Source organism: Channa argus, chromosome 24 (assembly GCF_033026475.1).
Source record: "Channa argus isolate prfri chromosome 24, Channa argus male v1.0, whole genome shotgun sequence".
Classification (NCBI taxonomy): Eukaryota; Metazoa; Chordata; class Actinopteri; order Anabantiformes; family Channidae; genus Channa; species Channa argus.
In genome coordinates, this window is record NC_090220.1 from 10,514,077 (window position 1) to 10,538,776 (window position 24,700).

Here is a 24,700-nt window from a genome sequence, read left to right on the forward strand (position 1 = left end):
CTTTCTTCCCCCACAAGGTCTAACAGAAAAAGTATAGAGACTAGTCCATTATCTGAGGCCATGAGAATAGGAGTATCCATAGAGGAGTCTGTTATTACCATACCTGTGTCCCAGTACCAATACCAAAACGTGCTAATTTTGCCAGCTTTATTTACAGAAACAGAATTATAGATCTTTGAAATTAATTCATTCCAATATAACCTGAACTAAAATGTTCTAATAGAGGTACACTTGTATTGGGTTGCATTAGACTGCACAGGTATACCTAAGTGGCCCCTAAGTGTATAATAGGTATTTTATAGACAACATCATTGACTGATACATTAATAATGTGCATGTTAACGGATAATGAAAATAAGTTAGTGTAGGTGAACTCTGTAATTCTTGCTTCACTGACATTTTAAACATACTTAATTTCATTTTAAAGGTGTATTTTAATTTTAAGTTTACATTTTGCCTATTCTCCTGTTATTGTCTGAATGATGCGGTATGATCGTTGCAGCTGGTGGCAAAAGATTAATTTAACCTATGTACAGTTCATGCAAATCTTCAGTAGACTAAGAATTACAGCCAGCTAGCAGGCTGTTGTCTCTTAAATACATATTGAGTAAAATGACACTGTATCACTGTTACAAAAAACATTTACAGGGTTCTGTACATCAGAACCAAGAAAACAGCTGAAGGGGAGAACCATATAACCACACAGCTGATCTCTCCTCAGGTCCAGTAAGGAAGGTTTGGTTCATGCTCAGAGACTTCTTCACCAGCACAGTCCCACCTCCTCCATTACCTCTGCTGGATCCTTGTCCCGTGCCCAGTCCTCTACTCTCAGCAGCATGCTCAGTGTCTCACACTGCTCCCATCCCTCTTTCCCTCACCAGAATCCTCATAGCCAGGGAGAGCCCTTCCCCAGTATAGGGCCACGCAATCAGCAGAGCCTTGGCTCCCATCATGCAGGTGAGCCCATAGCCCCAGCACCCAGTCACCTAGCATCACAGAGAGTACATTGTTTCCCTCATGAGCCATATGGCTCCACCCCAAGAATGCACCATCAGTACCAACAACAACCTCAACAACAGCAGCAACAGCAGTTACAAGGACCACCACCTCCCCAGCCCCAACTACAAGTTCAAGCTGGACATTTTCCCTTCCCGCACTCCTACTCCCATATGCAGGGGGAGTCCTTTGCAATGATGGCACGTGCCCACCAGATGGTTGATGTGCTGACAGAGGAGAACAGGATGCTGAGGCAGGAAATGGAGGCCTGTCGTGAAAAAGTCTCCAAGTTGCACAAGGTAATATCTGTGTGTGTGTGTGTGTGTGTGTGTTTATATATATATATATATATATATATACACACACACACACAGCCATTTTCATTCATAGATCCCCAAATTTGGTGGTTAATATATTGACAATTGGCTACTCAACTGATCCACAACCAGGCGTATGCTAATACTTCTTACTATAGAAGTAAGAAGTACATTTTTTTTATACATTTAATAAATTTGGTGAACAACTTGTCATTATTATTATACCCCAAACACATTAGAGAGCTAGGACAAACATTATGTTTGCCCAAATTGGTCCATTTTTAAAAAGAAAGAAAGCAATGGTGAGCTCAGAAGCATCAAACGGCTTTTATTTTGAAATATTTTGAGATAATTTTATTAGATCTTATTATGAATAAATATTATTTATTTTGAAAATAACCCAAGACTTTTATTTAAGGCCAAACTGTTTAATGTTCTACAATGGCCAAGTCTGTGTCCTTACTTGAAATAAGTTCCTGGCTTTCACAAATTGGGCAAACCTGAAGTCAAAACACCCAAAAAACAAGCAGGAAGTATGGAAAGCTGCAGTGAAAGCCTGGCTGAGGGGAATACACTTAGCATTAACTGATCTCTAGTGATGTCTTTGGGAATCTCAAAAAAATATTAAAAAAGACAATAACATTTTATTTGTCCAAATATTTATGAACAACGAAAATAGGAGGTCTATCATTTAAAATGGCACTCTATTACTTATTGTTCTTTCACTTTAAGGCACAGGTTTAGGTTGTGGTTCACTAGTGGTGAAATTCTTGGCTGCTATCAAGCCCATCTAGTCATTACACCACAAGTATAACAGAAATTCACATTCCATATTTTTGCTTACTGTTTGCTGGTGCTATTGTGAGGATGTGACAGGTGTTCATCATGTTGATGTTAAGATACTTCACAGTGTGCAAAGAATGTGCAAGAAGTTAAGTCAGTCAACCAATATCAATACTAATTTAACAATTTCCATTTTCGTTAAATATTGCATGACATTTGTTTCTTAGTTTGAGCCTAAAATGTTAATCAATGTCCGTCCAATGACCTTTTTTGTATTTGTATTTCTCTAACCTTAGAACTAAGACCTACTCCTTGAGGTATATGGGGATAGTAAGATTAGATTAGATTCAACTTTATTGTCATTACAAATGTACATGTACAAGACAATGAGTAATAGTATTTAGTGGTTAGTATCTAACCAGAAGTGCAATAAGCAGTGCAAAATATACAGTGTCTACAGTATGTACAAGATAGGAACTATTATGGACATTATGTACATGTGGAAGTACTATGGATTAATATACAAGTAGAAGTGCTATGGACATAATATACAGGTAGAAGTACTATGGACATAATATACAGATGTTTTTCTTCTTAATAATTTTTTATGATGTTTTGACAGATCAGAAATAAATATGTAAATGCAACAGAGATGCACATTATACAAAATTTTAATAAAAGTTTGAATATCTACTCCACCCTCACGCTCTATACTTTGTTTACCTTTACTCTTTCTGTCTCTATGGGCAGTTGGAAACAGAGACCCAGCTGGTCTCAGAAGCCTATGAAAACCTTGCCAAGTCGTCCTCCAAGAGGGAGGCTCTGGAGAAAACTATGAGGAATAAACTGGAGCTAGAGGTGCGCCGGTTGCATGACTTCAACAGGGATCTCCGAGGTGAGACAGCGGGGGTAAAAAGCTATACATGGGTTAAAGCTATACATAACCACTGAAATCATTCAGCTTCCTTAATGTTTTGTATTTTGTCAGGTATAATCAGCTTTAAATTAATTAACACAATGCAAAAAATGAATAAAGAATGGGAACATCAAAAAAGTGACATTGTATTAGTGGATATATGGAGTGGTGGTTCTAGAACATTTTCTTAACAGTGGCCAGACTGCGGCCAGTATGCAGTATATTAGAAAAATTTTAACATTGAATTCTTTAGTTAATTCTAACTTTTAATACAAAAGCTCATATTTGAAGAAAATTCTATAAATAATTCAAAACTAAAATCCCTTAGTCACAGAAATAACAGGTTATACTTTATGACCCTGATATTAGTGGATAACACTTTCTGATGTGCCACAGTTGCCCCAACTTTTTTGAAAATTTATTTTGAAAACTAGAGACGCTAATTTATTATTACCTTTCAGTTTTATGATTTGTATGGTAATAAAATATGTTTCTCCAAATTCACATTTATTTTATTTGTCTCTAATTGTTCTACACTTTCAATTTTGGACAAGTAAGTCTGCCTGTTGGGCAAGTAAAACATCTCAGCTAAATGCCTGAAGGACAAGAGATCTTTGATGTCAAGCCTTGTCTTGATCTTTAGTCTATTCGTCTCTGTTAGGTTAAAGCAGTTAAATGCTTACATTGTGCTTTGTTTGAGCTGCAATGTTAGCTTTATAAGCAATAGCATAACAAATGGTTATATTAGCTACAGTAGAACCTGATATCAGGAATACCTAATTAGCTGGCAATGGCATGTCATGAAACAGTTTTTTCTATTATTTAGTCCACCTTTTTAGGGTATCAGTAAGGACTGGCTAAACAAGAGCATTTATATTTTGCACTACAGTACAACAGCAGCACTAAGAACAAAACTGAATCACCTCTGAGTTTAAACACCAACTGAACATTATTACTTTCACAAAGGATGATTTACTTCAGGACTGCTGAATTAGACTAAGTTTTAGCCTAATAAAGTTACAACTGAGGGAAAAATAATTCATTCACATATCCATGCATCCATAATCGGTAACTGCTTATCCTGTGTAGGGTCATGGGGGGGTGCTGGAGCCTATCCGAGCTGTGATAGGACGAGTGATGGTTTAGAATGCCCTAAACCATCAGGTTATTTTGCATTAGTTTTTAGAATCTTCCATTTTAAATCTTCACATCATGTAAATCCTCAGAGCCCCTTTCCACTTCTTTTTTTCCCTTTGTGGCTTAGGTGTGCTCATGTAATGGATATTTTTCTCCACTTTCCATATCAAAGGGCTCAATTTTTTTACATATATTCCAAGTAATGTCAGGCTGCTGATTTTAATTTCCATTTCGGTGATGAAGATTACGGACATCCAGTGTTACTTCTCTGCAGTATCTTCGGCTGCATGTATGCACGCAGCTTTGATTTCTTAATCTGACAAGCATGTGCATGTAAAATAATAATTCAGCTGCATTTTTCCATATGGCTGCTCCACAGTAAGAGCCATTTTGTGTCTTTAAAATAAGATACTTTTAATCTTGTGTTTAATGTCTAACCCAGGCTTACTTTGCATGGCCATGGGTTATAGAATGGCACAGTGATAAAATCAGGTAAATTTCCACACCCATCAGGAGGGAGTGCTAAATTAGGTTCTAGAAACTGATTCAGAGAGTTGTTTAACATAATCATTGTCATGACCTGAGGTGGAGAAATTATAACGCCAAGATAAACCTCCTTTAAATTTCACATGGGCAACTAAATATACAAAAAGTTATAAAAAGAGGGGGAGAGATGGGGAGTATGGTAACTTAATTGAATTATTATTATTAGGGCAAGTAAGAGTTACTGGACTATCATCATTGCTCAACCAACACAAAATGTTTTTTTTTTTTCACCACCTATTTTAAACTGTAAAAGATAATAGAGTCTGGTGCTTTAGTTTTTTAAATGTCTGTCTGTAATATTGTATGCAAAAAGACATGAATGCAAGCTCTTTATTTCTGGCTGTTTGCTGCAACTTTTTGTCTTGTGTTTTAAAGAGCGCATGGAGACAGCAAATAAGCAGCTTGCTGCTAAGGAGTGTGATGGTTTAGAGGACAACCGCAAAACCATCTCCCAGCTCCTCGCACAGAGTGAGTACTTTATATGAAGCATTACACCCATTGCATTCCTCAGGCATGATATCATTATCTGGACAGTTATTGTCCACGTGACTGGATGTCTGTGTTACATTTTGCACAAATACCAGTGTAGAAAATTTTATATAATGTATGGTGTGCTAAAAATTACCTAAAGACATGTTTGTGCATGGGGTCATATGCTTGTTTGTGCTTAGATAAAGAGACATTACGTGAGAGAGAGAAATTGGAAATAGAACTAAATGTTCTGCGCTCTACCACTGAAGACCAGAGGAGGCACATTGAGATCAGAGACCAGGCACTGAACAATGCCCAAGCTAAAGTGGTCAAACTGGAGGAGGAGGTAAGAACATCACTCCTCTCTCCTACTGATGTAATCATGGCTTTTTGATTTAGATTTTCTGCTTGTTTGTTTGCTTGTTTATCTATTTATCATAGCCAGAAAATCTCGATTTAGACAGAAGTGAGTATTTGACATCAAAGTGTCATTTTTTTTTGGGCTTTAGTTTTTAATTAACCCAATGCACTAAATTGCTGACTCCAGAGGCAACAGAACAACAGATTGTTAAGTTTCAAGTTAACTTTTTTCCCATGTGAGAATGCATCTGACATGCCTATTCTTCTCCTAAAAGTTATGTTACAACTGCTCATCTAAACAGCCAGTCAGATTGCAGTATCATAGACATTTGCAAGCTCTTAAGTAACCAGGTTAATTGAAAAAAAAAAAAATAGTTTTTTAATTAATAAATAAAAAAAGTTTTTAAAAATTAAATTAGTTTTCTTGGGTAATCATCAAATGTTTACATAAACTTAATGGATCTGGTTGCTGAAAATCCACGTATACATGCAGCAAGAGTGTAATACGTTTTCTCCTCTTCCTATACTTTTTTGGATTGTAATGTGTAAGAAAACGCTACTTCCTTAATTTTCTGTGTTAGTTTTTTTTTTCCTTGGTTGTGTGGCAGCAGAATGACAATGCAGTGGGAGATTTAGAACGCAATGACAGTGAAACCACCAAAATAGTTTTATTTCTCAAATTTACTGCTTTGTTGTTGTTGCCATCACTCACTCTCTTTGCATTCAATCTCTACCCAATTTGACTACTTGCTCACTGACTCACGGAGGAGCAACAGATCAGTGCGAGTTTCTGTCTAATCATTTTACATGGTCCAGTATAACATATTCAGTAACAGACTGAATGTCCATACAGCTTTAACTATGAATAAGACAAGTGTGGCTGTGCAGCTGTAGCTTCATTAACCAGAACATTATTAATTCAATTCAATTCAGCTTTATTTATATTGCGCCATTTCACAACAAAGTCATCTTGAGGCACTTTACAGAATAAAGTGAAGAATATAAAGATGTATACAGAGAACCCAACAATTCCCCCTTGAGCAAGCCCTAGGCAACAGTGTAGAGCAGCAGAACCAGGCTCAGGGTGGGCAGCCATCTCCCTTGACTGGAAGCTGGTTCCACAGGAGAGGAGCTTGAGGCTCTGCCTCCCATTCTACCTTTGGAAATTCTGGGAACCACATGTAGGCCTGCATTCTGGGATTTAAGTGGCCTAGTGGGATGATAGGCAACTATGAGGTCTTCTATGTATGATGGAGCCTCACCATTTAGAGCTTTATATGTAAATGGTAAATGGTCTGCACTTATATAGCACTTTTCTGCCTATTGGCACTCAAAGCGCTTTACACTGCTTCTTATTCACCCATTTGTTTCTAAAAGTAACAAATGGGTACTAAAAGTAACAAATGCATGGACTAGTTTTTCGGCATAACTTTGAGACAGGATGCTCCTAATTTTGGAAATGTTCCGTATGCGGAAGAAGGCTGTTCTTGAGATGTTTTATATTTGAGATAAGGGACAAATCCTGGTCAAAAATAACTCCAAGGTTGCCCACAGTAGTACTGGAGTCCAGACTTATGCTATATAATGCTATGCTATGCTATGTAACGATTTGGTTGGACCATTCTCCGAGATTTTTTGGCCCAAATACTATGACTTCAGTTTTGTCTGAGTTTGTAGTAAAAAGTAAAAATTGTGGGACATCGAGATCTTTAGGGGCGACTGTGGAGCAGGAAGATAGAGCGGTTGTCCACCAATCTCACATTTGTTGGTTCAATCCCCGGCTCCTCTCGTCAAATATCACAGTGTCAAGCAAGACACTGAACCCCAACTTAGTTGCTCCTGGTGTGTGTTGGCCAGCTGCATAGCAGCTTCCCCATTGGTGTGTGTGTGTGATTGTGAGTGCGAATGGTTGAATAAGAAGCAGTGTAAAGCCCTTTGAGTGCCAATAGGTAGAAAAGCGCTATATAAGTGCTGTTTCCATAGATATAGCTGGATGTCATCATCATGTTTCTGTACTATGAACTCTAAATCCTGACTGTCAGTCTTCATACAAATTATTCCTGTAAAGGAGGTTGCATAACTGCTTTGCAACTACTTTTTCAAGGATTTTAGAAATAAAGGGGAGATTAGATATTGGTCTGTAGTTGGCTAAAAGACCTGGGTCAAGACAAGGTTTTTTAAGTAGTGGTTTATTACAGCTACCTTATAGGCCTGTGGCACATAGCCTGTTTGTAAAGATAGATTGATAGATGATATCTTATACGAACGTATCTATTAAGGGTAAAGCTTTCTTGAGCAGTCTAGTTAGAATAGGGTCTAGCAGACAGCTTGTTAGTTTAGATGAGGTAATAAATTAAGTTATTGAGGTTTTGGGGGGAGGATCTGGTGAATTCTTTCTCTAATAGCTACAATTGTATTCGTAAAGAAAGTCATGAAGTCATTGCTGCTCAGAGTTAAGGTAATACTAGGCTACATTGCTGAAAAGAAACCGGGGGTTGTTCTTGTTTTCTTCTATTAATAATGAATAATATGCTGTTATGTTATCACTGAGAGCTTTTTTGTACATTTTTAAACAGGTTTTGTCTTAGACTACACAATCTCAGACAGCAGCAGCAGGGAACAGCGACCCGGCTTGAAAAATAAGATTATTGTGGTTAATTTATACAATCTTATTGCCCAGGTCTATTTATTAGCTCTATTTACCAGGTTTTTTGCCATTTACAGATGAATGGATGATTTTTTTTATTTTTTCAGTTCAGTTGTTAGAATTTAATTGAACTTCATGAATTTTATTTTATGTCTTATTAATTGTATGGTGGATCAGTGGGTGGGCATTAGGTTGGGATGCAGAAGGCCACGGGTTAGGATCCAACCCCACTAGGTGTGGCCCCGCCCAGCCACCAAGGGTGTCCTTGGTGCCGATACTGAGCCCGGATAAAATGGGAGGGTTGTGGCCGGAAGGGCATTCAGTATGAAAACCTACGCCAATTTAACGTTCAGAACCCATTCTGCTGTGGCGGATCTGGTGAATTCTTTCGCTCATGGCTACAATTTTATTAGTAAAGAGAGTCATGAAGTCATTGCTGCTCAGAGTTAAGGGAATACAGAACAGAACTATGGCTCTTAGTCAGCCTGGCTACAGTGCCGAACAGAAACCGTGATTGTTCTTGTTTTCTTAATGATTTTTTTCTTAATGCTTTGTACATTTTTAAACTGTTTTTCTAGGCTAAATAACATTCTTCTAATTTTCTGGAACGCCACTTCCTTTCTAACTTTCATGTTGCCTGTTTTAAGTTGCGAGTTTGTGAACTATACATGGAGATCACCTCTTCTGGTTTACTGCCTTCTTTTTCAGAGGGGCAACACTATCAAATATTATACGTAGTGAGGCTGCAGATCTATCAACAAGATAATCAACTTGTGCAGGAGTAACATTAACGTGGCAACTTTCCATTGTATTAACATAATGTAAAGCAAATGATGAAAGAATCGTTTCTTTGAATTTCTTTAAAGAATTTGTTTTACAGCTTTTTCACTTAAGCACCTGCTATAGTGGATTTTTTTCTTAACTGCTGTATAGTCCGTTATTGTAAATTCAAATGTTATTAGATAATGGTCAGACAGAAAAGAATTATGAAGAAATACTGTTAAATTATCTGTTTTATTGCCATACATAAGGACAAGGTCTAACGTGTGACTAAAACAGTGAGTGGGTTTATTTACATTTTGGGAAAAAACAATTGAATCTAATAATGAATTAAACACAGTGTTGAGGCAGTTACTGTCAAAATCTACATGAATGTTAAAGTCGCCCACTATGATGACCTTATCTGTACTAGCAGCAACAGCTTACTTAACTTTATTCTCTGCTCTGCCTCCTAAAGCTGCTTCACAAGCCATTCTATCTTGGTTGACTTGATTATCAACAGCCTCTAAAACATTTGAAATCTCAGTATCGATTGATTTAAAGATGTTATCAGAAATCCTCTGCATTCTCTTGTTTTTGTTGTGGGATCTATTGTAGCTGCACAGTCAGTCATGTGCTAAGAACATGACTGACTGTGCAGCTACAAGATCCAGGACTCTGGCTGATGCTAGAGCCAGGTCAGAGTTGGTAAAACTTGCAAGCCTACTACCTTGGTTAATTATTTAAGATTAGTTTGTAGAGATGTATCCAATTTGAAACTGACATTTTTGTACTGGAATAAAATAATCCTTGTTTCTTAATCATTTTGCAGATCAAGTGAGATCAAGTCAGCCCTTATCAAATAATTAAATAACCTAATAACCCCTACAAATGTCACTGCACAAAAGCACAGAAATAACTCTGTTACCAAAAGTAGCTTTACACTGCTTCTCATTCATCCATTTACACTCAAAATAATACACACAGTCACACACTGATGGGGGAGCTGCTATGCAGCTGGCCTGCACTCACCAGAAGCAACTAAATTGTCATTCAGTGCCTTTCTCAAGGACATTTTGACACGTGGAAGGATAATCTGGGAATTAAACCATCAACCCCTCAGATTAGTGGACATCCAAAGCTATAGTCTGGTCTTGTGTGGATTAGCACAACATAATTTAAAGATGTTTCTGTGTGTGTTTTTGTATGTGTGTGTGTGTATATATATGTGTTTTGCAGCTGAAGAAGAAGCAGGTTTACGTGGAGAAAGTGGAGAGGATGCAGCAGGCATTGGCTCAGCTCCAGGCAGCTTGCGAGAAGAGAGAACAACTTGAGCACAGATTGCGTACAAGATTGGAGAGAGAGCTGGAGTCACTTCGCATGCAGCAGGTAGCACACCAGGAAATGAATGAAGACTCTGTCAGGATGTGTTGATGCACCTGCCCATTAATAATTACTTATTAACTGAACATTTTTCCAGTTGTTAGGTCAGAATTTCTTTAACAGCTTCTTTAAGAAGTTTTAGGTGAGGTGTTGACTTCTGTGTTGTCTGAAGTCTTCTGAAAAAAAGGAAAAACTGCTGCTTTCAAAATTCCTGCAGTGGCCTCAGGGTTCATACACATGAAGCAGTGATATCACAAAGTCTGTGATATTTTCATCTAAATCTGGAAATAATGCTAGACGATTTAGAGACCCATAAAGTGGGACCTTTAAAACATAAAAGAAAAACATATTTTGTAAACTATTTTGAGGTTATCATGTATTCAAGTAAATCAGAAGGGATGGATAACTTGGATGGCAAACTTTTGAAATTGGTAGCCCTCTCTTTGGCTGAGCCTCTGTGCCACATGCATGCAAAAGCAGGCATGTTAAGTTAATTGGTGACTTTTAATTGCCAATAGGTGTAAATGTCAGCGTGTGAGGCTGTTTGTCAGTGTTTAGTATGTCTATGTGTGTTTGCTCTGAGATTGACTGGTGACCTGTCCAGGGTTTACCCCGCCTCTCACCTTATGACTACTGGGATAGGTTTCTGCCTTATCCAACTCTCACAGGATAAGTGGTTACAGATATTGGATGGATGGATGGAAGTTAAATTACATAAACTCAAAGAGCACTAAGAAGTAACGAGCCTCACTGCCTCAGTGTAAAAGTTACTCATCTTATCTTTTTTTTGTGCTTGTTTTAGTTTTTGGTTTCACTGTTTAACACTTCTTACTATGACATGGAGTTTTTATGTTTCACAAACCCCAGCCATCAATACCAATTGTTTTAACTGGAAGAGGAGAAAAAGTATGTTAGTTTGTAGTAGGTGAAAAGACAAGAACTTCACTGCTGTCTCTGTAACAACACCCATGGTAGAGCACTGATAAATGAATGTCGAATAATATTTGATAATTTCAGAAACAGAAATAAGTTCATCCTGCAAGTATTTTTTATTTGATTTGAAATAATGCTGAACTACATGTTAGAGCCACAGTAGTCTAATAAAACGAGTGTGGTAAATATAGTGATTTAACAGCACAGTGAGAAAAAAGAGGCAGACATCGCATGAACTGTTTAAAAAACAAAAAAAATCAGTGGAAATTAATGTATTTAGAATATGTATGTTAATTTTACTTTTAGTCAGACCTTGGTTTGTCTTTGATGTTAAAATGAAGATGCATTGTTCTAAGGCAGTTATGACTTTCTCCCAGTGTTTTTTGGAAAAGACAAGCTGATGGTGATTTTGGTTCAGAGACTGCAGTTGTGCAAAGTTACAAAGTACAAGCGAAAAGTGTACTTAAATACAGTACAAGTACTTTGCTGCTGTACTTAAGTACATTTTTCATATATCTGATGTTCAGTAGATTTAATGATGGCTACTTTGACTTTTACTCTACTATATCTAAGAGCAAATATTTATACTTTTTACTCAACTACATTTCTAATCAAAGTTGCGTTACACATTGCAATAATGCAACTTTACACATTTCATAGTAAACCAGTTTTCCCAATTTTTTGGGAAAAGACAGGAATCGCTACACTAAACCATACACAGGCATCTGGTCAGTTCCTGCTGCTGTTGAGAAAATTACTAACTAAAATCTACCACACAGCTAAAAGTAAGGATACTGCTGAAGAATAGCCAACACTTTCAATCATTGGATAGTTCAAGCATAAAGGCTGCTTCCAACAATCACAGGTTTCTAGTCTTTGACAGTAACTGGCAACTTTAACTTTAACTTAGAATTTGTGCAAAAAACAAGTCACAAGTGATGCGGTCCTGTGTATAAAGACTAGGACAATGCAGACTATAGAGTCTTAATTTTCATCATTTAAAATTTATTTTAAAAAGAAGTCCAGGTAAAGCAGAAGTCATCTATACCGTAAATATTAAAAAGTTTTGTGAGATTGTCTGGCAATGCTTGGGTCTTGCGACTAAAGACTAGAATCTTTACACAGCACACACTTAACAATTTTTTTTGCTATCACCGGTAATTTGGCCAGACTGGCCAAAATCACCAAATCACATTTATAATTGACAGTAAATCCTTAGGTCTGGGCCAGCGTTTACGGCGATAAGAATGACAACAACTGGTCAGATCCTCTTAGAAACTGGAGGGTGCTAAACATGACTGTCAGAGTGGTTCTCAAATTGGATCAAATTTAAATGCACACGTAATTTGGATAAGATGACCAAATATTATAAAGGTACTATATTATAAAGCATAAATGAGTACTAGAGTACTCTTTTGCATTAAAAATCTATCTTTATAAAGTGAAATAATAGCAGTACTAGGATATTTTTACCTTCTCTTAGGCTAGCTCTCCAAGAATACAGAAAGGGAAGCATATTGAGAAATTCTTCTAACACTGTCGCAGTCTCCATGATAACAAAATGTATGTTTATATTTATTAATGTGTTGCATTGACAAATTACTTTTAAATGTTTTTGGCGTTTAGTGAAAAATGATTTTTAAAAGTGAAAACATTTTATTTTTTAGGAAAGCATCAATGCTGTAAACCGTAAATAATTGCTTTTTATTGATCTTGTTATGTGACAGCCTGATTATGCCCAAGATTATTAGACCCACATTTGTAAAAGCTTGAGTTGATTTCCTTTGGGAAATAAAATCATAAGATCATTCATCAAGGGGAATACATCATTTGCATTAATATAATTTTCATTATTTTACTACAACTTCTTGACCATTATTAGTCAAGCACTAGCTTACATTGAAATATCATGTAGGGGGAAGCAAATTTAACTCTAAACCTAACTTATGAACAGCGAGGAAAAACAACCCAGATGTTCAGTTGTCCCTGGAAAGCACTTCTGGGATTTACTTGATGTCATGTCATGTCCCACTAAACTCTGCTCACTCCACTGTAGTTGAATCATAATTTATGGAGAGCTACACGATGATTCTTTCTATGCCCTCTCTTCATCACTTCATTATTTCTATCAGCGTCAGGGAGGCTCCCAAAGCAGTGGTGCAATCCCATCTGAATACAGTGCCACAGCATTGATGGAGCATCTGAGGGAGAAGGAGGAGCGCATCCTGGCTCTGGAGGCTGACATGACCAAATGGGAGCAGAAGTACTTGGAGGAGAGCGTGATGAGGCAGTTTGCCCTGGATGCTGCTGCTTCTGTTGCTACTCAGAGGTACAGCAATCAGCTACAGATTTAAATACACTTGGATATGTTATGGTGGACATCATCCACACTCTGACAGGTCTCTGGCTCTATGGCCTCTATATGGAGCAAGCTACAAAGGTGACCAGCAGGTGTTCCAATGCCATGATTACATTTTGCCCTTGCTGAACTCAGGATATAAAAAACACAATTTTTGATATTGTGGTGATTGGGTAATGGGTACATTTCATTGAACAGTTATGTCATATGAACAGATTTATTAGTAAGTGGCCGATTTTAAGCGGTTTGTGCCATTTACCGGTTTCCTCCTATAGAATTTTGTCTTTAGATAGTACTCAAATTATGAGTGGTGAAGTATGCCCCACAGCCATGACCAAAAGTGTGAGAATTACAGAGTCTGCTGCTTTAGTGTTTTTAGATCGTTTCATCACATATTACTATGGTATACTGAAGTATAGTTACAACCACCAAGAGCCACCTTGGTGCCGGTCCCGAGAACCTCTCTCCTTGAAGTTCTTGATGATCTGATAAATTATTGATTTAGTTGCAATCTTACTAGCAGCAATGTCCTTGCCCGTGAATCCCTTTTTGTGCAAAGCAATGATGAATGCACATGTTTTGTTTTTTTTTGGCAGCTAACCATGGTTACCAAAGGAAGACCAATGATTTCAGTCACTACCATTCTTTTAAAGCTTCTAGTCTGTTTTATTCTAACTCAGTGAACATGACAGCATGACATCTCTAACCTTGTCCTCCTCAACACTGTCACCTGTGTTAACAAAAGAATTGCTGACAGGATTTCAGCTGGTCTTTTTGTGGCAGGACTGAAATGTAGTAGAAATGTTTTTTTGAGAATTAGGTTCATTTTCATTGCAGAGAGACTTCACAATTAATTGTAATTCAAATGATCACTCTTCATAACATTCTGGAGTATATGCAAATTGCCATCATAAGAACTGAGGCAGCAAACTTTATTAATATTTGTGTCATTCTCAAAGCTTGTGGCCACGGCTGAGCAATAAAATATAAATAAATTTTGAGTCAAGTATACAAGTGTCCAAAGAATGTGTGACACATTAGCTTTAGCTTCAAAAATGCAACATATAATAATAAATTAGAGCAAATAATATTAATCAAAGCAACATGGACACTGTGATTAGGTTCAAACAAAATTAGGACTATTTTGGGTATACAGGCAGGTAGAGGCAATCTTATTCAGCATACTTATCCAGTAGTCCAACAATTATCCACTCCAGAGATCGTATGATGTATGTATGATGAACACTGAAATTTTTTTTAAATTCCACGTTTTTCAACTGAGCCAATAGAAGGTAATTCTACAGTACAAGTTTACGAATAGTAATTTCACAAAACATGTTCACAAATCAATTCCACCGAACAAGGTAAGAAACAGTGTACCTCCACAGCTACACACTTAACATTCCACCACTACCTTGTTGGTCCTCAACCTTGTTCCTTTAGCTCCAACAGCTGAATCTTGTAGCTCCAATAGCTGTGTCTGTAGCTGTAATACCTGTGTCTCTTCTTTCCAAAAGCTGAGTTGAACTACTTCTCTACAAACTACAAACTACAAACCTTCTATATACATTGTTTCTCCGACAACCAGTTAACCAAATTAAAAGGTAAACTTCAATGGCATATATGACGTTAATGACATCATCAGTACACTTATACATATCCTTCCTAATCTAACTTACCTTACAATAAAGAATATAAACAAAATAGAGGAAACCCTGGTTGGTTCATACACAAGCCATGAACTGACAGGCTGACTTTCTTCACAGAGAAACAAACTTGTTAGATTTAAGAATTAAATGTAAAATGTTGTTAAATGTAACAACTGCATAAACTAAAGAGCAGTCTTAATATTAATAAATGGGTTTAAGTTAAAATTAATATAGAGGATAAGATCAAACTTTATTGAGCCAACAGTGGGAAAAAAATCACTTATTAAGCAGCTCACATGAATGTTGTAATATGCAAAAAGCATTTTTTCAAAGTATTTACAAAAATAAATATACAATGTATATACCACAGCATTTATAAATAAGCAAACAAACAAAACAAAACAAAGCCAAGAAAATTTACAAGCAATTTAACCATGATCAAAAATATTAAGCTGAACTGTTGAGTCATCAGTCGAGAAATCAGTCACTATCACTCCATAGCCATAACTCCACCAGAGATCTTACACATTTGCAATTTGCTAGCCACAGTACAGGAAATGCCAATTTGGAGCATATGGGGCAATGCTTGTTAAACTGTTTTGATAACATTTTGGAACAAAAAAATATGTTATGCACTGTAATTGTGTTTCTGGCTGGTGTTTTTAGACAACAATGGAAGTCTATAGCACAGACAAACAAGCTTATCAAGACTGAAAAATTAAAACTGACAAGTGACCAAATGTGTTCAGAAGATTCAATGTTGATATTAACTTTGGTATGGTAACTGTGGAAAATACCATAAATTTATAAAATTATTCTTTTAGCTGATCGCTAACTTTTACATACATTTACATATATAAAAAGTGACTTAAATGTAATATACAAAGAAAGCAAAAAAATGGTAAAAAATACAGTGAATACAAATTGACTTGCTTGTTTTGTGCCAACTCAAAGTGCCAGATAGGAAACATTTTGATGTTGTTGTTTTTATTATTTTTACTTGCATAGGAAGTTGTAGAAGATCTCTATTTTCAGCAGTTTTTTAAATATTAGTGGTAAAGCTTGGGGTGTTGGGTAGTTAATTTGAGTTGCCTAAAGTAAGTATCTATTCTGGTTGGATACTTGCCGCTAGAATAGATCCATCATTAGGAGTTAAGTGTTGTGTAAAGGTTTTGAACAATGTCGTAGTCTAATGGAGACTCCATTATATTTTGCAGGGATACATCTGCAGGTGCAATAAGCCACTCTCCCAGCAGCAGCTATGACACATCAGTGGAGGCTCGAATCCAGAAGGAAGAAGAGGAGATTCTCATGGCCAATCGACGCTGTCTAGACATGGAAAGCAGGTAAAGCATTGACCAAATACATGAAACTTCCCTGATCCTGGTCATGTTAATATAAAGGCATGCAATTGATTGGTTGCCTGGAAAAATCCCCTTACCTGAGAAAGATGACTCATAAAGTTTATTAGTGATTACTTTTTTGCTTTTAGGTCATGCTTATGGCCAATGAAAATTATTCTCTTTAATATGTCTTGAGAATCATTTCTGTATTGGATTGGATTTCTGGATGGAAAGACCTACAGTAAGCATTGGGAAAAATTAAAAGCCTTACTGGATGGATACTGAATTGTCAACAAACAGAAATACAGTATTAGTTGTCATTCATAGTGGATTGTAGCTTGTCTGTATCACTGACAAATGAGACCCATAAAAAGTCTTACATTTAATTTACAGAATTTAAGGCCATAAAAGGTCATTACAAATCCTATTTTAACCATGGAAGTTTTAAAATTTAAACATAATGCAGACTAATTACTGTTACCACTATCCCAGCATATTTAGTTATATGAAAAAAAATTATAAATGTTCAACATTTTATCAACATTTTTATTAACCATTAACCATGTTCAACATTTTTTCTTGTTGATTTTTGGGTCTGTACAGACTATCACAGTTTTTCAGATTTTTGCTGAAGGTAACAGAATTCAAGAATTTAAATTATACATTTTTTCTATGATGCTAAAGACAAACCCAGGAGTTTTCAGGGAATACTTCTTAGTACATTAATACAGTAAATTAGCCATTACCTAGCTTAGTAAAGTCTGGGATCAGCATGTCTAGGTCCCTGACCTTGCCTGTTTCCTGGCTTGTATGGCACCTGATTCTGATACCTATCCCTCCAGGTGGTGGGGCCACAAGGTAGAGGCTATGTTTTATTTCTTTAGGCTCTACCCAACTGGGCCCCATGGATGAAGATCTGACAATCAGACCTTCACCAATGAGCTTCCCTCCCAGTTGTGGCTCCAGATATTATTCTGATACACACTGCTCAGCCTCCCTGGAAAATGCTATGCCAGGTTATTGGAAAGGAGACTTTGACTAATTGCTGAAGTGTGTATCCAGGGTGAGCCACACGGACTCCACCCTGACAGTGGAACAGTGGATTGACTCATGTACACTTACAAACCTACTGGAGGGGTTGTCAAACCTGTTTGTGATTCTCATAGACAGGATTTCAGTGTGCAACTAGGAGAGTGTCCAGTTTGGGAACCTTCTCTGCTTTTTGCAGATATTGTGGTTCCATAGGTTTTAGCAAACTGTGACCTTCAGCATGCATTAGGACAGTTTGCATCCAAGTGTGAAGCGGCTGGGATGCAAGTGATCACCTCCAAGTCTAAGGCAATGGTTCTCTGCCATAAAATGGTCGATTGCTCCTTTCAGGTTGGAAATGAGACACTTCCGTACTTTAAGAGGTTTAAGTATCTTGGGGTCTTGAAAGTGAAATGGAACATGAGAGTGACAGGTGAATAGGTGCAGCATTAGCACTAATGCAGCTGTGAAGGGAGGAAGGCTCAGAGTCAAAGTATTCTATTATTTAATATTTAGGGTATTTTGTAATGATGCTTTAGTCTAAGAATGTTTACATAAAGTCCAATTAAACACAGACCAAAGAATAGTACTGAACCAGTTAATTACCAGTTAATGTATGACAGCAAACCTGCATTTGCAAACTTGTGTAGTTATAGAGCCCACTATTGTAAACTTTGTTTTCTTTTTATGCTACTGCTGTACGTTGGTTCAAGTTTAGTCTTGGAGTAGGACTGTTGTCTTGAATGTCGTTGTTAATCCTGGTAATCGCTTACCAGCTTATTTTGTATGTTTGTACTTCACTGTCTTCAGTCTTATAGCCTATTTTTTCACTAATTTTTTGATTCTCCCTCTTGTTGTGCTTAATCCAGGATAAAGAATCTACATGCACAGATCATAGAGAAAGATGCTATGATCAAGGTGCTCCACCAGCGCTCCAGAAAGGATCCTATCAAGTCAGACCTTCCATCTGCCATGAGGCCCTCCAAGTCCCTGATGTCAATCTCCAACACTGGCACAGGTGGTTCAGGCCTGCTTTCTCACAGCTTGGGACTCAGTAGCTCGCCCATCACGGAAGAACGCAAGGACAACAGCTGGAAAGGTAGCCTTGGTAAGAACCAGCAATCCTTTTAGCAAATGCAGAGAACTTACCATGTGTGACCCTAAAAAACAGCATTTGAAATGGCCCTCTGAAATGGCTTTATGGGTGAGAACACTTATATTAACTGAGCTACTGTGTATAGAGCTAGAGTGTATCTTTAATGATTTTTCTCTTCTATTTAGGGGTTCTGCTAGGTCCTGAATTTCGTACAGAGTCTCTCAGGACAGAGTCAATCTCCTCATCCCCATCCCCTGTGTTTTCTTCCACCCCGATGACTGCTGGCCATTCAAAAACAGGAAGCAGGGACAGCTGCACACAAACAGAAAAGGGCCAGAGTCAGGATATCAGCAAGCCCAGCACTCCAGCCCTTCAGAGCATGACACTGCCTGCCCGTTTATCCAGTCCCAGTCCCATTTACATCCCTGACCGCCTAGCAGGTCAGTTACACTGTCTGTCAGGCATATTGTTATGCACTCAGATAAATCTAACAAACAACAAACAAAGCATGCCTGGAAACTGGAAACTTTGCCATAGCAGGACATTAACTGCTCTATTCTGTGTTTTCCCCAAAGGGAAGATTTAGGAATTAGTCACAGAGTCTTAAATTTAGACACATCTAAATTTAGAGTTATAATTGATCCCAAGGTAAAGTTCTGCCCCTATGGTGCTTGGTTCTCTAGGGGATGGAAAGCAAGTTTGAGCAGAGGCATTGTGCTGTAGTGTGATGCAGGAGATTGAAAATACTGCTTCTCTCTGGCACATAAAGATTTGAAATCTTAAGCCTGCTTTAGACATTAAATTTAATTTGCTTGTTGAATATAGACGTATACTTTTCTGCATGTAAGACATAACTACAAATATTTATAAACATGATTGAAAGCGATAAAATATTTTAGGTTTGCCTTGTCCAATTAAAACCCACAACACTACTGAACAGACTGCATTATTAAAAATGTTGAATCATCTTAATGGAAATGTAGAAGACATTTTTAAAGTTATTTGTCATCTCAATGCAGATGTGGCAGTGTTTCACAACAGCACCCTGGACCGGAGGCTTCTTGTCCAGTCCCATCCTCAGCAACAGGCCCCTCCACCAGCCCAGCCCACCCAGCAGGAAGTGGACAGTGACATGGTGGAGATCCTCATCTGATGCTATGAACTTTGTAGAAAAGAAACATCATATAAAGTTGTTGACAGCTCCATCCTAGTCAGCTGTTTACTCGTATGTTCGAAGGAGCAACAAGAATCCTTTCCAAAGCCACCACATCATGCAACAAATAGTTCCCTAAGGACAAATGTTTCAATAATACAGTGTCAAACATTTTCATCAGTACTATTATCTGTATTCACAGGCCCACATCAAGAGAACTTCTCATACTCCTATGTTTACATGTGTTTTCAGTTAAACAATTTCAGCCTGTCTAGAGTTTCCTTAATTCCTTAACAGAATCACTCTTTATCAAATATGCAAAGAGAAGTGTTACCAATCTTCTGACCAGGGTTTGCAGTTTTCTTAAATGAATTTATATGAAGTGATGACTGTAAAAATGTAAAAGTTCAGATTATATTTTTTCTCTGATACAAGTGTTTAAGATGCCCTGGCACTTTCTTACTCACAGTAATTATTTTCACTTTTTGCAACTTATCTTTGATGTTGAATGAAAGGCGAGCCCTAACCCTAATAAGCTCCTGTTTGCTCATGTATATGCTTGTAAAAGTTGACAATTACCATTAATGAGATGGAATATGTTGAGTATGTATATATACATACACACATACATAAACACACACACACACACTTTAAGAATTTAGTATATCATGGTTCAGTAAGAACAGCACAGTCATCCATTTCAAACACTTGTTCACGACATGATGTGCATTCTTTTGGGTTTTGGACACATGGTGCCCACAATTCAAGCGTTGGCCTTTGTTAGCTATTGCTTAGTTTTTCTTTCAGTATTTTATGTCTCATGCTTGAAGAGCAAGATGAAGAGTACTTATCAAGCATTCTGCATATCACAATATTGTATACTTTGTTATGAATACTTAAAAGCTCAGCTGCTTGTATTACTGCATCTACTACCCACTTGACTTGTTAGTAACCAAAACAAGCCCTGCTGACATGGTTTGACTAAGACAATTGAGTTATTTTAAGTTTCATTTGATTGGCATTATCATTGTTATACAACATAAGACCAAATCTGCTTCTTCTTTACCTTGGTAGTAAGGTAACATCCTTGAACAATTTTGCTTTTTTCCCCACTTTGCACAGTAGAGGGTATTGACTCTTGCCTTCTTAAGGCCTAATCACACATGGTGTGTCTTAGCAGCCTGGGGTGTCTCTTTTGTAATTTTTTGGGGGTGAAGCATTTTAAGTGCTGCTTTTGCACTGCGGTGTGCGCAACTTTTCTCTGCTCAATGCACCTCGCATTTTTGCAGCAGTGCCCTAAACGTATCCAGTTTTAAAAAATTTAACTCTGGGCCGAAAAAAAGCATCTTATGCCACCAGCTTTTTAGAAAGTTAATCGAAAATTGAACCAAGCTAACAATCTCATTTAAATCTTTACAGTTTATCCAATTGTTCCTCACATATCCTTTAAATGTCCATTAGACTGGGTGAAAAGTGTCAGTGAACTGGCATATTCAGATCTGTCAACAGATATTTCAAGGGGTTTAATTCTGACTATACTTGAGTGACCCATCCAAAGTACAGAGATTTGTGCTTAAAAAGATTTTTCCAGTGTTTTCTTGGTTGTATGCTTTTTGTCATGGTCATGCTGGTAGGTTAACAATCACCCCAATCTCAGGTCTTCTCCACTATAGAACATGCATTCTTGAAAACATAAAGTTGCCTTTATTTGGCTGCATTCATCTCTGGCTTAATCCCTGTCCCTACAGCTTAAAACAGATGTCACATAGCTGGATAGCATGTGGTGTTCCACTAATTTAGAAGAATCCTGCTTACCCTGCAAAGATAGTTTAAAAATATTTGAAACAATATAGAATACCAGATGTAATACCAGAATCATTAATAGGGAAAAATAGGAACACCCCACAGGTTTCTTTTGAGCATTGTAGCCAGGCTGAAAGAGTCATCACTGTGTTGAGCCTAGTATTCGCTTAACTCCCAGCAGCAATGAATTATGAGTTTCTTTACAAAAAACAGTAATTATTAGAGAAAGAAATTTCTCTAATAATCAATCTCCCCTTTATTATACAATATTATATATAATATAATACAATAATAAAAAAAAATCTGTTGCAAAGCAATTATGTGACTACCTGTGCAAAAATAACTGACCCTAACCCACTTGAAGATTCGCAGTCAGGGGTTTAGAATACAGAAAAGAAGCACTGGTGAGAGTCACTAACAATTTTCTCTTCACTGTAACAAATAGCTGTTATTTCTACAGTAAATTTTTACAATAACTTCTTGTTCTGTCATTTTCCAATGTTGTAAATTGCAGTGCATCATGGATAAAAATTACAGTAGCTAACAGCATATTTCCACAATGACATCTTGTACAATTACAGGCGATTTAAGCGGCTGAATTTGAAACAAGAATTTTATCAGGAGCAACAGTAATTTTGTTAGTGAGAACAAAATTGTCTTATTTATTAGAGTGATTTTAATTTCCCCATTATCTTAACTAAGTTGTGGTATATACCTAGCAACATTATAGATTAAAGCTGCAGGTTTGTCAGAAACAGGGCAAAGACCGCATTCTGTCTGACTATTTATGCTAATGCTGTGTGTAAATAACTCCATACCTGTGCATCATTTCAAAGTAATACTACCTGGTTTAGGTCTTATTGCAATTTCAATAAGGTGACTACATGGTACATTTGTTATATTGTATTAATTCCATGCAGTTTAAGTTTATAATGCTATGGAATGTTAACATACTAGCAACATTAGCATAGCTTTGGTGTATTGGGTGTCATTAGTTAACATCTAAAGCTAAAACTAGCTCGGTGTGATGTAGTCTGTGAGTGTTTAGTGGAGGAGTTTAATCCACTACAACCTCCTTTCTTCCACCTTACTTTATCTGTGCTGCGCTCCATGGACCGATGAGTACAAATTAACTCCATTTGTGTGTTATTTTTGTAGCTTTCAGCATATGAAGCAGCCATTAGCACTAAGATTATGTCTCAGGCCTGTATGTTGAAAATATTTTTTATTTCAGTTGCAGTTAAACCATTTAGTGCCACATTGTCGCTGCTTTAGTTAACAACAGTGATTCCCCAGCTCCTGACCTGTGACCACGCTGCACATTAAAGTGCAGATTGATGATCCTTCCTATATTTAAAAGAGAGATGTTTCATAATGTTATGAGTGATAAGAAGAGACAGGAAAAACATTCAGGTCGTATTTACTCATTAAAATCTAAATCCAACTCTAAAATCAAACCAGCTATAAAATAAGTGAGATATAAGAGTAAGATGCATTTTAAAATATAAAGGGAAAAAAGGTAAGTTAGTAGTATTCATCATACTATTAATCCAAAAATCACCCACTCATGCTCAGTTTATCACACTTTTTTTGTATTTCAATAGCATGGTAAAACCTTTTGAAGTAGTTCTGCAGAAACACAGGCCAATCAATTAGGTGAATTAAATAGCAAAAATATTTTTATTTGAATTGGCCTGAAAATAACTTATTTTAACATTTGTATAAGGTTTGCACTAACATTTATTTACAGATGAAATTGAAAGTGTTATACTGAAAGGTTTTACGTCTCTGTTGAGCCAGGAATAGGATGCTATTTCAATATATGGTCTGTAGGTGGTGTTTAGCTTACACTCACAGTTACAGCATCCCGGTGCATGCGCAAATCTTAGTCCCTACAAACGCACTGTAGCAGTAGTATTATGCTTGTACATCAACAAGGTACTGAAGTAGAAGATGTATACAGTATTATTCTAGAGGCATGAGAACAGCAAACTTTTCATGCAGTTCAATGCAGTTAATTTGGCCTTATCAGGAGATCGATCCCACAGATAATTACTATTCAAACATGATGGCTGCTTTCGGTATTTTATACGGGAAACTTGAGACTAAGTGCACTTCAAAGTTTTTTTTCTTTTCCCCATAAAAGAAAAATTAGGCTTATATGCAGTGTTGTATCATGTGATCATATCAGTCTAATGCTGTTCACTTTAAATCTACTTTCCTGTAGCAGTACAACAGATGAGTATGTTTCACAGTGTATGTTACAGAAATAGGAGGAGAAAGAATAAAATGTATTTGGTCATGAAGACAGATATTAGGAGACTGAGTGGAATCAGTTACAGTAGTTTCTATATGTCTTTTACTCCCCTTTAAAAGGAAAGGAAAGGTTGAGCAATCTGTGTGTCTGTGTCCCTGTTTAGACACACTTAATTGTCTCTTCACCCGCAAAAAGGAGCTGCTGTTACACATGTGAAGTGGGGGAGGTTTCTACTCTCAGCTAATTCCATTTAACTCGATGCTTATTATCTCTTGCAAACTCAGTTATTGTCTCAAACTCAATTTTAAATGGATTTTCTTTTTTAGTAACTCTCACTCTGTTGGATAGTGGCAAGTTTTTGACAAAACAAGTACAGAGAATTTGATTGCGCTGAAGAAGTTGAACATATATTCATATATTATGTGAATATAAATGAAGCCGTCATTCAAATCTCTTAAGTGTGATGTCATCTCCATAGTTATCCACCCTCCTACTGCCCTGCATCTTTGTAAAAAAGTACATTTTTGGGAATTCCCCATGACATTAGATTAGAGTGAGAAAGTGCAGAAACACTGACACACCAGAGCTCATGATACACACAGAACAGTGGGAACTTTATTAATGAGCCCGTTATTATTAAAAACGTTTGACACTGAGACAGCACAGATTTTTGTATGAGCTGACGGGGGATTTCTCTGTGTGTGGTGTTGTTTTATTGTGGTAACAGTGTCTGGAGAGGTTGAATACATTAAGAAAGGTATGT

The 24,700-nt window shown here is 37.0% G+C and overlaps 1 protein-coding gene across 7 annotated transcripts in view; it reads left to right on the forward strand.

The window, feature by feature from the left end:
- amot (angiomotin) overlaps window positions 1-22,156 on the forward strand; it is a 59,549-nt gene extending 37,393 nt beyond the window's left edge. For all 7 annotated transcript variants that reach the window (XM_067494593.1, XM_067494597.1, XM_067494594.1 and 4 more), the window contains 10 exons: window positions 722-1,295; window positions 2,847-2,991; window positions 5,071-5,163; window positions 5,367-5,512; window positions 10,172-10,321; window positions 13,381-13,577; window positions 16,474-16,602; window positions 18,498-18,736; window positions 18,910-19,164; window positions 19,744-22,156. In XM_067494593.1, the coding sequence (XP_067350694.1) occupies window positions 722-1,295; window positions 2,847-2,991; window positions 5,071-5,163; window positions 5,367-5,512; window positions 10,172-10,321; window positions 13,381-13,577; window positions 16,474-16,602; window positions 18,498-18,736; window positions 18,910-19,164; window positions 19,744-19,877 (2,062 nt within the window). In that variant the 3' untranslated portion in view covers window positions 19,878-22,156. The remainder of the gene's footprint in view (window positions 1-721; window positions 1,296-2,846; window positions 2,992-5,070; window positions 5,164-5,366; window positions 5,513-10,171; window positions 10,322-13,380; window positions 13,578-16,473; window positions 16,603-18,497; window positions 18,737-18,909; window positions 19,165-19,743) is intronic.
- Window positions 22,157-24,700: the final 2,544 nt, after the last annotated feature.